At 33.5% G+C, this 16,966-nt stretch overlaps 2 protein-coding genes across 4 annotated transcripts; both read left to right on the top strand.

The window, feature by feature from the left end:
• Positions 1-3,058: 3,058 nt before the first annotated feature.
• Positions 3,059-8,002, top strand: LOC25498304 (protein XRI1). Of its 2 annotated transcripts, none has more exons than XM_013593189.3 (9): positions 3,059-3,229; positions 4,726-4,784; positions 4,859-4,978; positions 5,102-5,253; positions 6,123-6,186; positions 6,286-6,388; positions 6,471-6,511; positions 6,628-6,711; positions 7,273-8,002. In XM_013593189.3, the coding sequence occupies exons 1-9, from the start codon at positions 3,198-3,200 to the stop codon at positions 7,536-7,538; spliced, it is 921 nt and encodes a 306-aa protein (XP_013448643.1). In that variant the 5' UTR covers positions 3,059-3,197; the 3' UTR covers positions 7,539-8,002. The 2 variants fall into 2 exon arrangements, with proteins under 2 accessions (XP_013448643.1, XP_039684039.1); XM_039828105.1 differs by lacking the exon at positions 3,059-3,229 and adding an exon at positions 3,428-4,580.
• Positions 8,003-9,629: 1,627 nt separating this feature from the next.
• On the top strand, positions 9,630-16,852 carry LOC25498305 (purple acid phosphatase 15). 2 transcript variants are annotated; one of them, XM_024769443.2, is made up of 7 exons: positions 9,630-9,999; positions 11,275-11,466; positions 12,032-12,365; positions 12,750-12,967; positions 14,528-14,718; positions 14,956-15,243; positions 16,480-16,620. In XM_024769443.2, exons 1-7 carry the CDS (start codon positions 9,729-9,731, stop codon positions 16,486-16,488), a joined length of 1,503 nt encoding a protein of 500 aa, XP_024625211.1. In that variant the 5' UTR covers positions 9,630-9,728; the 3' UTR covers positions 16,489-16,620. The 2 variants fall into 2 exon arrangements, with proteins under 2 accessions (XP_024625211.1, XP_013448644.1); XM_013593190.3 differs by having other exon boundaries at positions 9,631-9,999; positions 14,956-15,240; positions 16,478-16,852.
• The last annotated feature ends 114 nt before the right edge of the window (positions 16,853-16,966 follow it).

Genomic DNA, 16,966 nt, shown 5'->3' on the forward strand with positions numbered 1-16,966 from the left:
TCTTGAAACAATAGTATATTGGTTGGTAAGAAGACGCCAACCTTGTTTCCCTAGCATAGACAAATTAAAACCATAAACATGACGAAAACCCATACTTCCATATTCCTTCCGCATTGTTAATTTGTCCCCTACTCAACCATTTTATTCTCTTTCCTTGTCTTCCATTTGATCCCCGCCAAAAAGAATTGACCATTCTTTGGATTTCCTCCCTCAAAGTGGAAGGAAGTAAAAACGTGCTCATGCGGTAAGCAGGAAAAAAATTGTGCAACTAACTCGATTAAGACTTCTTTACCCACCTTTGAAAGATGTTTTCCAGACGATTGTTGTATTATTCTCCAAATACATCTTTCAAGTAGCCAAATAACACCTTCTTTCTTCGTCCTACTATACTATAGATGGTAGGCCAAGATATCTCCCCAAGCCAAAAGTCTCCGTTACATGAAAAATAGCCTTTGTTTCCTCTTTTATAGCACTTTGGTTGTTCTTAGGAATTAATTGAAGTCATGAGAAGTATTTGAGGAATGCTTGGCCTTCAGTATACATTGTAGAATGTTATAATCATATAGACCCTAATGCAACTGGGAAGATGTTTGGTTCTTGTAGATATTCTAGTTTGAGAGGAGACATATGTATTGTGATCTTTTTTCTTTTTTTTGAGGGAAGATGTATTGTGAGATCTGGTGGGCAAGAAATGGTAACATGGTGATTTTCTCGAAAGGTCAAAAAAGAATAGTACTATTTGGAAAATGTCAAGAATAATTATTTGTAGCTTCTAATCCATCTTTGTGGCCCAAATAAATGTACTATCGTGCTCTAGGATGGAACTTTCTCCTATTTGTCGTCAACAAAGATGCAAAAGGGAGTAAAAAATAAAGATAAGTTTATGGTATTCACGTTCAAATTGGTCACAACAAAATCTACAAACTTTTAAATTTATGAAAAACTAAAGAAAAAAAAAAAAAAAAAAAAAAAAAGGAAAGAACCAAAGCATAATACCTGAATTAAAATGACAATTCTAACCAAATCGTTCCGAATCAGATTGTACTTTATATGAGAATTTAAAAATAAATGTTCGTTGATATAATTGAATGAACACAATTTTTCTTGAATAAAAACATAAAAACCAATTTATTATTTATTGATAAAATGAAAAAATATATAGCTTTAAATTTTATCACACAAACAACGGGTATAGCTAGCTATAGCAATAGGAATGTACATGCCAACCCGAATTTCAGGGAATTTATGTTTAAATGGTAGAGTAAGGTGGGTCCCAGTTAATAAAGCGCGCTCTGTCGTATCTTGTGTTGTCATCTTCTCATTGAGCGACTTATCTTCTCCACCTTCTCTTCTTTCATTCATGATTTTTTTTTTTTAACAAAATAAAAAATATTCATTCATTCAAATTGATAGAGTACATTGATATAATGCAAATTCGCTAAAAACAAAAAGGATGAATATGTGAATAGGCTCACAACATCCATGTTAATAGCATAAAACGGCACAGTACAATTGTCTACCCATATGACTATATTTAAATCTCCAGAATAATCATGTCTCCGAATCTACAACGTGGATGACGCCAAAGTCATTGATTGAATCTGCACTGGATCGAAGCTGATATGACAATCTGAACCGATCAAATACCTGAGAGAAACAAGAAAAACAAACAACACAAAGACGACGAAATCACAAAATAAAAAACAAAATAGATGCGAAAATCACTTATTTCAATAAAAGGGAAAAGGAAAAATGAGTTAGATCACCCCTCTTTGATGGATTAAGGAGAAGAAACTAAGATTTTGAAGGAAAAAGCGTGTGACAACATAACAATTTTTTTTAAAAGAACATGATTATCAATAAATTACAATATCTATAAATCTCAATCAAAATTATACATATCAATAAATCTGCTTGTATATTCTTAAAAAAGAAGTGTATATATATATAATCTGCTTGTTATTATTTTATTGAGAGTGAAGATTAAATCTTTGACTCGAAAAAATAAAAATAAAAACTTTGACTCTCTTATCAGCCCAATTAATTATTTTCACGTCAATTAACTATTTTTAATAATATAACAATTATGATTGATTGCTTAAAAAAATTGTTACCCTAAGAGTGTAAAGAATTAAATCTTGAAAGGATTGAGTTTGATCCTGAAACAATGACTTTACTTACTCTATTGATTGCATAAAATCATTCTCCAAATCGCTGATGATTAACCTACACAAAAAGATCCTTATACTCCTTCCATTTTAAATTAGATATACAAATACTTTAAACTGAGCAAAATGTAAATTAAAAAAATCAAATGTTATTATCATAACAAACTTATATAAATATAATATCCACTTTTGTTTGTTAATTAACGATTGATATTATCGATTTTACACTCTAAAGTGAATTGTTTTCTTACATAGAGCGAGTTGCTCTCTCACTTTAGATGGAATGAGCCGAATAAAACTTAAAATCTTTTAAGAAACCGTGTAAAATTAAAAGAAATATCTAGTTAGTTGAGATAGATGACTATACTATTTTTTTTAACAAGTGAGATGACTATAATATCACAATAAAATATAGAGAAATGATATTTGTACAACTAATTTATTAGAATTTTTGTGAAAACTTTCTTTTTTAGAGTCACATTATGTTTTTAATTTTTCTATCTATTGTTTTGATTTTTGTGTTAATACTTGATTTTATTTGTAAATCTATGCTTGTCCCATAAGTTATCGTATAAATGATTGTTCAAATAACACAATTCTAAAATATAATGAAACAATATTTTTTTTTGACAAATCCTCTTTGGTTGGTCTGGTGATATTGACTTAAAACTTAAAAGTGTGCTTTTCCAGTCTTACACGTTCAATTCTCTCTGATGCCAATTTAGATGAATTAATTTATAGCTTCTTAAAAGTAAAAAAAATTGACAAATGAGACAACAATATAACAACAATAAAAAAAGACAACAATATTATAAAACAAAGATGGTAAAAAAAATAAAATGATAATAAAACAAAAAAAAAAATGATTATATAAAGGGAACATAGAGGTATAAGGTGGTTTCTTCCTTTTGGTGTCTCATTTGCAGAATTCATGCAGTCGCGGCAGTAACATATTGGAGTCTCTCTTCTGTAACGGTTATTATTATTTCTCATTAACGCCTCTTTCGTTGATGCTGTGTTACCACATAAATGGATTACAACAACAACAATAACAAAGACAAGTATTTTTCTTCCCCCTTTTCTCTCTCTCTTTTTCATTTTCATTTTTATTATTATTTCGGTCTTTCTGTTGTCAAACACACAACACTCTTTACGGGGATTTTTTTTTCCGTTATGTTTTTTTCTCTGTTCTCATCATTTTGATTTGATTTTGGTTCCAACTAATTTTTTTAATCAATTATATATGTGGTCGTTGATCTTCATCGTTCTCATGTTTTTTTATTTTTTATTTATTTTGTATTTTGCTTTGAAATATTAATGACTAGTGCTAGTGCTTGGAACGGTTCTGATCGGTTTGATTATTATTTTTTTTTTTTTACTGTTTGTGGCTTTCATTTTGCAATTTAGATTGTTCAATTCAATTTATGTTGATAGACTATGATTGTGTTGGTCGGTTATTTAATTCTTTTTGAACATTTTTTTCTTAACTGGAACTAAAATTTGATCGTTCTGTTCTTTTCTATTTGTTTGTGTATGTTTTCTGACTATGGTGTGTTTTACAATACTTGATTAGGGATTTAGAACATGGTACCTCTTTTGATTTAACCACATTGATTTGTAGCTCCAATTTTTATGCGTTTTTCGCTTTTCCATGATAAGATTTTCCTTTTCGATCCATGTTAGGGATCGGGAGCGGACCCGGATCCCCGACTACTGTGAGAAACGAGAACTTTTAATTATCACCATTGGATTAAAATTAACGGCTGTGGTTATAATTTTAATTAAAAGAGGCGTGCGACTGGAACTTAATTTGTTTCATCCGTCCAAAGTTCCTGCTTGCTGCTCTTCCTCGCACATGTTGTGACATGGAGGAGCGTGTGAAGGCGATCGTTGAAAACCCTAACTCGAAATGCAAGTCTCAAGATGGGTTAGTCGACAATGAAAGATGTCTATGTGAATTAGCCACGTAATAGACCCCATTCGACTTCCTGTATATTGCCAAATTCCACCTAATTGAGACAGATACATATGGCTTTTAGTATGATTTTAAATTTTCCTTATAAATACTTCATTGGTTTGTTATAATGGACTATTGCCAGGTGGTGTTAACACTAGCTACTTAGGGTGTATTTAGTTTTGCTTTTGGTAGAAGACAACACGTAGCAAAGATGCAAATGACATTCTGACGACTACATTTGACATTTGAGAACTACTTCTAACTTCCCATAAAAAAAAATTGGATTTTGTTACTTAATGTATTGGGTTCCAGCTTCGTAAAAAGGCACATTTAGGACAGATTTTTAGGAATAGCCTATTTTTATGATGGAGATATCGTGGCGGTGGAAAGGAAGAATACACCACAGAGGGGGACGAAGAAGTTGAATTCACATGCCTTTTTTTTTATATAAAAATGTAATCTAAGTGATTGATTTTAATTTGACGGTTAAAATTAAGTTTTCTCGTTTCTCATAACTAGTTGGTATTCTCACCTGAGTCACTCCCCATATAATTTGAGTATTTTCGACATAACGTAAATTTCTGAATGTGTCATTGTTAGGGCTCCTTGGAATTGGCATAGGGAGGAAGGTTATTGTCTCCAGAAGCCATCAAATTTTGGTAAGTTCTAATAATTATGATTGTAAGTTTAGTGTAAATAAATGATGTTTAAGAAATCCTAGTTGTTTGATCAGACATTTCACAAGAGCTGTGGAACGAAGTTCCTGGAATTGAAGACCTTCCTATCGAGCTCGATGATGAAACAACCCCTGTGAAGGCTTGCATGGATTTTCCATATAGTGTCAACGGCAGTGGTAAGTTCTCTCTGAAAGGCAATTTTCTTTACCTTATCTAACTATTGACATGTACCACCTGAATATATGATTATTATTTGTGGATACAATGCCATCCTTTTAATTTAAACAAGTGCATTTCAGAATCAAATGATATACAAAAGGATCAAGAAGAATGCTCGGAGACTTCTTCGCAAGCCAAGAGACGGCGGATGCTACAGTTCAACAATCAGAATCAGAATAGGAATCATTCCCTTTCAGATGAACATATGTCTTCAGCATATCTGCAATTAAATGTCAGTGTTGGTAGCTTTCATATATAGTTACTTTTCACACCCATAGCATACAGTATAGATATCATAAACATACCTAGTGGGATATTTCTCCCAATACAGCGGGGTCTATAGAACAATCAGACACATCATAGGGTCTGTTGTAGACAATCTTATATATCTCCTGATACGGCAGGGTCTAGTGAAGTCATTTCTCATGCAAAGTGTATATTTTTTGTTAATGTTCTACATTGATATTATCATTATGTTGATATATATGGAAAGAATAAATCATATGCTGTCGAGGTAACCATATTTTGTCTATCTTCTTTTAGTTTTTCCTGTTAGATTTCTATTTCTTATATTAGATTTCATAATTTTCCTAAATGAAACGATTGGTTCAGCTTTAGTGATTTGTGTTAATGTCTTGTATTGTATTGGTTCATCGGTGAAATACAACTTTTTCAAAGCTCTTAGCTGCAAATTTTTGGTAACTGTAATTTAGAGCAGGCTTGACATAGAGCCCTGTTTCACTTAAACATTTGTAAAGATAATGAGGTGTTATTTTCAAATCTGTGCTAGTCTCTATCCCATCCTTCGTAGTAATTATTTGTGTTCTATTTTTTATTTTACATGATATCTAAAGTCCTACATATAATGTGAAGTATCCTTCTGTTTTAAGTTGATCCATAGTGGTGAGTCTTTTATGATTCCTTCAAATTTTCATGATTTGTAGATAGTTTCACTACCACTTATGTAACGATAATACGAGTTCCTTTTAACTTCTGTGTGTCAAGTGTACGATACTGATTTTATTTAAAATGTTTAGAGTTAAAAATTGTACTAGAACTGTGCTTTTGTGTGAATGTATGACCGTTTCATTATGCATATAGGGGACGGACTACTCCAACGAGGATATTTTCCCGGAAGTTTCGCAATGGCTATCTGAGGATTCAGGTTTTCCTCATGCAAGATTTAGCTTTGATTTTTTTAGTGACTTTTGATAAATTATTTGGATGCTTATTTCTATTCTTTACCCAATGGAATATGCATTAGAAAATGCTTCGTCTTCCAACTACGAGGACCTTGAGTCAGCTGAAAAGTGGCTCGCAGATTGCTTGAAGGATACTGAAATCCAGCAATTATATCCTGATAATCCGTACGATTCTAAAAACCACTGCAAATACAATTGTGGCATATATATATTTATATAAAATAATCTTATAATTATGCTCGTTCAGGAACTTTTCTGGCGCAGATGATGTTCATATTGATGCTACTGGTATAAGACATTCTCTGCTGTCCACTGTTGTCTTCTAATGTTTGTTTCCTTTTTCTTTTTCATGATTTTTACCTCTGTACACTGAACTTAATTGAAAACATCATTTGCTACTGTAGAGATCTGCAATTTAACACCACCATTTGAACAGAATGTGGCTCAGCTTCAAATCTCTTCAACTCCCAGAAAAATTGTCTTCAAAGGTTTGACCTTTTTTATCCTTTTGTCGTTTATTTTTTCACTTGATATTGAATAAGGTGGAGACAGGCCTCCAAACGCATATCTTCCAATTCCACTTAACTAGAATTAAAACAAGTCATATTTGTCTTCGTAGAGGCATTGATAAGGAGGTTTGACTCGATGAAAAGTAGTCTAAAAGTTCGAGCTAGAGGGAGACAGATATGTATAGGTCAAACTTGTAAAAGAGATGTACAGTATATGGTCTTTCTTTGACTTTAATAATACTTGACAGGAGACTAGGTATTCTTTAGTGAGAAAAGGCTTAGTTATATTGTCTTTTTTTCTTGTTTTAGAATGAGATGTCTACATAATTTCTCATGATTGAAAGATCCTTCGTAGACATGACATGATCATAAACTGAATCCTATTGTTTTCATACTTTACTAAACTGGTGCTTTTGTTCCTAAAGCTGGGGTCTTTAATCAATTAATTAATGTTATAAAATGCTAAAGTTCCTTATGACAGAAGTTTTAGTAGATAGCAGCTAATGGCATGAAATCTCTGACTCACATTTACATGTGCAGGTCGAAAATCTATTATGAAAACACCAACAGGGTTATCTTCTTCTGTGGCCTATCCATTTGCCTTCGTTAAACCCTGTGGTGACCGTGGAGATGTCACGCTGAAGGAAATAAATAAGCGCATTCAGTCTCCACCTCCTTCAAAATCAAAGCAAATCAAGGAGGATTATCCGAAATCGGCCTTTTCTGGTAAGCCTGTCGTTGGGAAGACAAAAATACTCACCGAAGGTGGAAAAGGTAGCATCACAATTATGAGAACTCGAGGCTAGCTAGGTGGTTTAGTACTAGCTTTTGTCTTTCCCCATTTACTTATGGGGTTGACTTTATTTTCTGTGAACTACCAGATATCAGATACTTGAGGCTATCTTGTTTAAGATTGTTTTCCCTGCCGACGGAACTATTTGGTGTTCCCAGGCCATTTTTGTTGAAGCTGCTATATAATCGACGCGGTTTAAATGCTACATTTTGTTGACATAAATTTAAAGTCAACCAATACTTTAGCTTTTGAAATGACAGGTTCATGAAGTTTGCTCTTAGCTTTTATTTTTTGGTATACAGCAGTGGGGCCTAAGCCCAAGTTGTTTGTTCTTAGTTTTTGTAACTGAGTCAAACTTAGTTTAGTTTTATTATTTATGCCTTACTTTTGTAGCTTTGTTTCATGGATGCATTTGATACAGAAATTGCATATCCATGCCTGCATATATGTTATGTGTAACCATAACTATCTGTTTTAGGTTCCTTTTTCATTTTGTTAGTTGTGCCTCGTATCGAATAGAAGTTATTGTTCAGGAAAAAAATGAATGAATTGATGTAGTTCTTATAATGACTACTGTTTATAATTAAAACTAGAAAATCAGTAGTTTTCAACCTATGTTGTGAAATTGTAACTTGTAGTGCACATGCTTTTTAAAATAGACTAGAATTCAAGGAGAACATGTGCTTATTTTGTAAATTATTATGGAATAAAACAGTTAATAATATTCAGATTTTCAACTTCGAAAGGAAGCTTCTTTCCATTAAGTTTGAAATATCCTATCAATTTTTCATGTAGTCATAGTTTTTCCTTAATCTTAATCTGCCCATCCCCAGCAGCACTTATTGTTACGGTCTCCAATTGATTCACAACTTGGGGTTTCAAAATGTTCATCCAAATTGCACTTAGGAGTCCTAAACACCGACCAGCACTTCAGAAACCCTAATTTTGAATCTTGTACCAAATCAGAACCTTTGGCTCCTAGCATCAATGATTTGATTAGTCTCGTGCAATTCCACAATCATAGTTGATGGTGAGTGCTTGTCGCTGGTTATCAAAAGAGTGAAATGATGGCTCCTCGGGTGGTGTATTAAAAACTTCTTGGTATCACCTTGGGTGTACACTGGAGGGGGAATGAAGGCTAGTGGGAGGCCGGGGAAGGAGAGGGAGTAGATTTAGTGTGGACGGTTTACTGTTACTTTCAAGTGCACCACATAAGTCACTTGTGCACATTACAAATAGCCTGGTAAATTGATAATATTATTCTAGAAATAATTTTACATGTTAGCAATCTTGTAGATACGCAACAATATTACTTGTACAGAAATTCCCGTGCTAGTTCAAGTCTAGTCTTGGGATTCAACTAAGTCAGAGTTGAAGGAAGGATTGGGTGATTCAATATTATCACTTGTTATCATGTATGTATTGTTTATAAGTAGTATTAAGACATTACCTTTTTTTGTCCATATTGACACATTCCTCATAGGTTGGATTAAAGATCAGCTTTGCTCGGTTCATATAGTTTTGCAGATGTATGTTGTCAGCACAAACCCAGTCAACAACTTCAACATAATAGAAACACATTAGTCAAAAATATGATAATAGGCAATAGTAAATAAAACACAACTTTTTAGTGTGAATCAGGTATCCTTTAAAGAGAACTGCAGAGATTAATCTCTCGAGTCGAACATAACCACAATGGATGTTCTGTTATCAACTCAATGATTAGTTGTTTAGCAGGTTCGAATAGGCTAAGTCGAAGGAATATATTGAAAAGTTTTTTTTCTAATGACAAATATTAATATTTAGCATGTTCAAAGAAGTTAAATCAAGGGAATAAAAAGATGATTATTTTAGATTATCAATAATATAAAAGATTAGATCGATGGATTTCTACTGTTGAAATCTAACCTAAGTTATTATGTTTACGGCGTACGATTAAAATAAATTATAAATTACCCGCTGCCTAGTTCGATTCCTACAATCCGGATGTAAAAACATATATTCTTACATAAATTAAATTAATTTAAAAAAATAGAAAAAAGAAAGTAGCACGTGGCAGTTCCCACGGAAACCGGAATGACTATTGACATCATCAGAGTCCACTCACGCCATTACCATTTCTTTCTTCACTCTCAATCTTGCGCGCTTACACTTTCCCTTCAAATACAAACAAAATTAACTTCACACATTCCATTATCCAACAATGAACTCACTCATTTCACTTCAACGTTTCATTCTCTTTCTCAATCTTCTTCCTCTATTCTTCACTTTCTCTAACTGCCACATTCCAAATACTCTCGAAGGTCCCTTTCTTCCCGTCACCGTTCCCTTCGACACTTCCTTGCGCGGCGACACCGAAGACTTACCCGACGATGATCCCCGTGTTCGCCGTCAGGTCACCGGCTTCCAGCCAGAGCAGATTTCACTTTCTCTCTCCACCACTCATCACTCCGTTTGGCTCTCATGGATTACAGGTATGAGCGAGCATAACAATATTAATCTTCATGATTCTTAATCTTGCAGATAATGCTTGTGTTCTTTGATTTCATACCTTTTACTTATCTGAGTTTAACTGTGATGCACTTGACTGCGTAAAATAGGTTTACACTGTCATCCAATAACATCTTGTATTATGCTAAATTACAAAGATATTTTGAAATTAGTTGGACTCGTGATTTCTTATTGGATCAGAGTAATACTATTTTACACTGTGTAAGTGCATCGTCATTAAACTCTTTCGAAATATTTGTCATTAGGCGGAGGAATGCAAGATGTTCATTTTGGATGTCAGTGTAAACTTATTTTACACTTCCACTGTATCTTCAAAGAATATATTTTTGTAGCAAAATTTGCAAGGTTTCTAATTTTAGGGACTTCAAAAAATTCTTGATGTCTCAGTCTCGTTTACAAGATTTTGATGCCTTCAAGACTGTATGTTGTGATTCTTGATTTTGCAGATAATGCCTTTGTGTTCATGATTTGATAGCTTTTACTTATTTATTCGAGTTTAATGGTGATGATGACAGTGTAAAGTAGCTTTAAACTGTCATCCAATAAAAAAATCATCAATCTTTCATGTCATACAACTAATTTCAAAATATCTCCGTGAGAATACAAGATGTTTATTGGATGTTACTGTGAAACTATTTACTGTTAATGCATCTTCTATTTTCTCTATTTATTTATTGAAAATAATTTAAAATAAGGAAATTTGTAAATGTATGTGCTAGTTTAATACTCTGTATAGTTTTGTTGATGGGATGTAGTTGACAATTTGAATATAAATAAATATGGTTTTTTATTTTTTTATGAAACGGTGTTAGGCATTTTGCTTTGTTGATGATATGATAATGCTAGAATTAGAAAAAATAGAAGATGCACTTATATATGATGGTATGATAACTATTGTAGTCTGGTTGCAATTCTTGATGATTCTTGATTTTGTAGATAATGCTTTTGTGCTCTTGATTTGATAGCTTTTAACGGTGATGCACTGAGGATAAGATAGTTTATTTCTGATTGGACGACAACGTAAAACTATTTTACACTGTCAGTGCATCTTCTATTTCCTGTATTTCTTTCATGAAAAAAATTAAAATAAGTACTAACTGTATGTGGCAAGTTCATACTCTGTTTAGTTTTGACAGATGTAGCAGTAGTTGATGATTTGAGCATAAATTAACACGGTTTTCTATTTTTATGGAACGGTGTTATGTATTTTGCTTTGTTGATGATGTGATCATTGTTAGGGGAATATCAAATTGGTAACAACATCAAGCCGTTGGACCCTAAAACTGTCTCTAGTGTTGTTCGATATGGAACTTCAAGACTCGAATTAGTGAATGAAGCAAAGGGTGAATCCCTTGTGTACAGCCAGCTTTATCCTTTTGAAGGTCTTCAGAATTACACTTCTGGAATCATCCATCATGTTCGGCTCACAGGTGAACGTTGCTTTTTGTTTCCTAGTTAAGTTAAATGGAACAAAGTAACCCAAATAACTGTTTCTGTTATTCTGTTTTAGGTTTTCTAATTTTCCAGCTAGTTTATTTTTGGGTTTGAGAAACATAGGATTTTAGTAATTTCCTTGTCTAAAGTGAACGTTGCACTATATAAAGGTACTACCACCATTTAATTTTTCAATCAATGTTAAGACTTTAACAATTTTGTAGTTTTTATATAAACACACACTTAACTATCTAAAGTGCACCGCTCAATTTAGAAAGCCACATCCTCAGGTGTGATGAGTACCACCCGTCTCTAGCATTCAATATATAATGTGTGTTTATTCGAGAAAATCTAAAATTTCATTATGTGTGCAGTTTCATTAATACACTATCCTGTATTGTTAAAAAGCGACTATAACGTTATACTGTTGCAGAATTTGAAGAAATTGCTGTTGTTCCTTTATACACTTCATGCAACTAATTCCACCGTAATAAGGCTAGTTATCATTTTATGAAAGTTTCATGTTTTAGATTTTTAAACTAGTTTCCACTGTATATGTAGGATTGGAACCAAGCACACTATACTATTATCAATGTGGCGATCCCTCATTACAAGCCATGAGTGACATATATCATTTCAGGACCATGCCAATTACTGGTCCACAGAGCTACCCAGGAAGAGTTGCAATAGTAGGAGATCTTGGTCTCACGTATAATACGACTACTACCATCAGCCACATGACTAGTAACGAACCTGATCTTATCCTATTGATTGGCGATGTAACCTATGCTAATCTGTACCTCACAAATGGAACTGGCTCAAACTGTTATAGTTGCTCATTTCCACAAACTCCTATACATGAAACCTACCAGCCTCGATGGGATTATTGGGGAAGGTAAATGAAAAATAAATATTCATGTTAACTACTCCCTCCGTTTCAAAATGAGTGTTGCTTTAGCCAAAAAAAAATTGTTTCAAAATGAATGTCGCTTTACATTTCCAATACAACTTTTATTTTTTTCTTCCAACTTTACCCTCAATAAATATTCCAACTTTTCTCTCTCACAATTTTCAATGCAACTTTAAGTTTGTCTTGTTCCTATAAAGTAAGGTTATTTTAGTAAAATTGCTATGACATTTGACTATTTTATTCCATTCCTTAATCCATGTGCAATTGGCTAAAGCGACACTCATTTTGAAACGGAGGGAGTATTAGTTTGTGGATGATGAAAAGTACCGTGATATTATTTATTTTAATTGTGTCTTCTAATGGTTCCAGGTTTATGCAGAATCTAGTGTCTAGAGTTCCAATAATGGTGGTAGAAGGAAATCATGAAATTGAAAAACAGGCTAGAAACCAGACATTTGTGGCTTACAGTTCCAGGTTTGCGTTCCCCTCTGAAGAAAGTGGATCGTCATCCACATTCTACTATTCTTTCAATGCTGGGGGCATTCATTTTATTATGCTTGGGGCTTACATTGATTACGAAAAAACAGGTATTTTCCTGTTCGACCCTTTTCAGTAATCACTTTTCAGTTATGTGCCTTACATAGATTTAATTTGGGTTATTACTTTTAAGTATTGTTTTCATTGGCAATGATCTGTATCCTTTGTTTCAAAGATAGGCCAGAGTGAAAAGAAATTTAAAGGAGAAAGTAAATTCTTTAATTTGATGGTTTGGCTATTCTCAACTTATATGGGTAGCAGGAGCTGTATTGTGGAATTAAGATAGGAAATGGAAACAAAAAAATATCTGAAATTCGAGAGTGCCTTGTCTAACAAATTCCATTTTAGTTCTTCTATTCTCTTGGTCTTAATCACACACCCACAACTCTCCCTACTGCCAACTCAGTTGTTTGTTACATGGTGGAACCTTTTCATTTTCTCTTGTCACCTCTTGTTTCTCCTTGCATACACCTTTTAGTTAGTCTCCCTCCTCAAGAGACACACCTTGTCCTGTTTTGCAAGGATGCCGCCTGTCGGCTGCCTTATTCTCCCTTTCAGGTTGATACTGAATCTTGAAATCAATCCCCACAATTTGGAGATCCACTTCTACTGCTCCTCACACATAAATAAATCTTTGATCCGCTGAGAACTTCAAAGTTTTCTGACCATAGTGCACCTTGAAATGTCCCTGTTTTTTAATAACAAGTTCAGTGACCATCAACGCTCTCTCACACACTGATTTATTTTGGCCCTTAAAGTTTTTCTTGCATTAATACTCACCCTACCCCTTTTCATAATTATAATTATCTATATCAATTTTTATTTTTTTTGAAATTTGAAACTCCCAATATAAAAAGAGTAGCCACTTACCATTTCTGTGTTAAGAGGCACAAAGGCATCTTGAGCTTCCCTTTCCCATTTAAAATTGTCCTTCTAAATTTTCGTATAAGAGACCAGGCAATTTTCCCATAATTCTGCACAAATTTTTGCTAATATTAGCCCCAAGAACCCCACCAATCCCTTATATCCACCAGGGTAGGTCAATTCCTCATATCCTTGATCTTCTTTGGGTCTGCAGAAACTCCCTTCTCATGAATTAAATGCCTCAAATATTCCAGCTGCCTTTGATGATATCTGATCAAACTCAGCTTTTTCCTTGAATCAGAACTTGATTCAGAAGAACACAGCTATCAAGTGCATATGTTGTGTAACTGTTGCATTCTTGCATACTTTTTCATCCATTTCAAAGCTTTTTAACGAAGCAACATATTGTTGTGTTGGCTCTAATGTACCTTAAGGGACTAGTATATTGAGAAACAAACGCACTAATAATTTTGGGAGAGCAACGATATGTTGTTACTGATATTACATGTTACAATGCAAGTGTAAAAGGAAGAGAATATTCTATTGTAGAAACGGAAACAAACATTTTAGTCGTACTTGAAGAATGGTTTATTGGCTGTTGAATGTGCTTAAAATATGCTTTATGTTCACGTTACTATTTTGGTCTCTATTTATATTCAGACGCTTCTACTGTCTAAATTGTTTCATAAATTGTTCCATAAACTAATCGAGTGCAGCTGACTTTATGATTTTTTTCACCTTGGCAGGTCAACAATACAAGTGGCTGGAGAGCGATCTTGCTAATGTTGATCGATCACTAACTCCCTGGCTTGTAGCTACCTGGCATCCACCATGGTATAGTAGTTATAAAGCTCATTACAGAGAAGCCGAGTGTATGCGGATAGAGGTGGAAGAGCTGCTATACTCATATGGTGTGGATATAGTATTCAATGGACATGTGAGTTATCCTAAACCTAATAAATAAAATGTTGACATTCCATTTAAAATGTTGGAACATTTATTTTATTTAATCGGCTTTGATTATGAATTTTGTCTGATATGCTTCTCACCTATATTCACTACAAGCATGTTATAAAGAGTTTAGCAACAAAGTATATGTGCACTGGTAGTCAAATATTTATATGATTTTGGACTAAGCTTGTGCTTTTTGATTTTTTCTTAAATTGATCACCAGGTTCATGCTTATGAGAGGTCCAATCGGGTTTATAATTATAGTTTAGATCCGTGCGGTCCTGTATATATTACTGTTGGGGATGGGGGTAACCGAGAGAAAATGTCAATACCATTTGCAGACGAGCCTGATAACTGTCCTGATCCATCAACTACTCCTGACCCTTATATGGGTGGCTTTTGTGCAACAAATTTTACATTTGGCCCAGCAGCGGGAAAGTTTTGTTGGGATCGGCAGCCAGATTACAGTGCTTTCAGAGAAAGTAGCTTTGGCTATGGAATTTTCGAGGTACTATCCCTTTGTACCCAACCACTTGTGCAATACAACATAGCATGGTAGTAGAAAAGTTACATTCAATAAATTGATTCACAAGCTATGTCCGAGTGCATATTACCTGGTGAAAAGTTAAGCGTTCAAAGCTCTGATATATCCTTTTAGGTTCTGATGCTATGAAATAATGCTCATCAGCAGCTTAACATTATACTACACTTAGATTTGTCACAAAATACAACTTTGATTTGCACTGGAATATTGTTTGGAATAGGGTAAGAGAATGGAAAAATTGCATAAAGGAATGAAAACACATACTTCTAAATATTTAAAACAGTTTGGCTATTTAGCTACAGTATAAAAGAAGGGAAAATTTACCAACGCGACCCATAAAATTATAATCCTTCCCAAATGGAAAGAAAACTGAAAAAGGTTGTAGAAAGTGTCGCAAACCACAATAGTTTTTCTTTTTTTTTCTCTCCCTCAACTCTGTCCTTACTTTTTGTTAAATACATGTTGATGCCATTTTATTTTTATATTCATGTTTTCTTCTTACATTTTACTCTAACAAATGAAGGAAGAGAAAACTGTTACATATCTTTTATTCTACTTTCATTCCTGCTTAACAATCCAAAAAATCATCTCATTTTCTGCTCTCTTTTTACTTTCCTTTCTTTCACTTTCTTTTGGAAATCAATAGGATATATCATAACCCAACAAAGACATTTGTGGCTCTTAAATAGTTGCAAAGTCTAATTTTGATTTTTGAAATTTAACCTCAATGTCCTTCCTTTAATTGACTTAACATTACATGCATAAGCAGGGGCGAAGGGCTTCACAACCATGGGGTAGCATTGGCTACCCCAAAAGAAAAAAAATCTTGAATATTTAACTTAGGTATATACGTAGCTACCCCATTAAAATATTATTTGGCTACTCCAAACAATTTTGTTGGTTAAAACAGAGATGATATTATAAAAATATTGATAATCTATTTTGTTTAGTGTTTATGGATAAATTTGACTTCTAAAAACACCTTAGAGCACAACTTTTATAAATAACTATTGTTAGCGTTTATTTTTTTTGTTGCAGTTTCATTAATTATGAGTAAAATTAATTAAGTTTCGTATATTAGTGTTTAATTTTTTTCTTCTTCTTTATATTTGGCCCCCTCGTAAAAATAGTGCTAGCTACGTCGCTGTGCATAAGAACACTTTCTCATATCTGACAGAGTGTTTTAATGTGTAATATGCAGGTAAAAAATGAAACATGGGCTTTGTGGACTTGGTATCGCAATCAGGACTCTTACAAGGAAGTTGGAGATCAAATTTACATAGTTAGACAACCTGATATATGTCCTTTTCGTCAGAGGGTGTATAGCAATTGTGTTGCTTCATTTTAAGAAACATCAATAGTACATTAGTTGACATTGATGAAAATGTCATTATAGTTAAATAGGTAAATATACACATACCTGGAAAGAGACGAAAAAGTGCTAATTGCTAAATCCCACAGTGAATTGAGTGGAATGCAATCTTTCTTTTATTACAATGTTGATCCTACCTAGTACCTACTGCATGTTAGCAATCTACTTACAGAATGTTAAATGAAAGTCCGTGGTATATCATTAGAATCTGATCAAAATGAGAATGAAAAATGTGCAGTTACATCAATGCAGCCCATGCTTTTTGTTGTTGCCTACACAGATGTACTCGTTATTTGCATACCATAAACAAGTATAAGT

The sequence above is a fragment of the Medicago truncatula genome, chromosome 7 (assembly GCF_003473485.1).
Source record: "Medicago truncatula cultivar Jemalong A17 chromosome 7, MtrunA17r5.0-ANR, whole genome shotgun sequence".
Lineage (NCBI taxonomy): Eukaryota > Viridiplantae > Streptophyta > Magnoliopsida > Fabales > Fabaceae > Medicago > Medicago truncatula.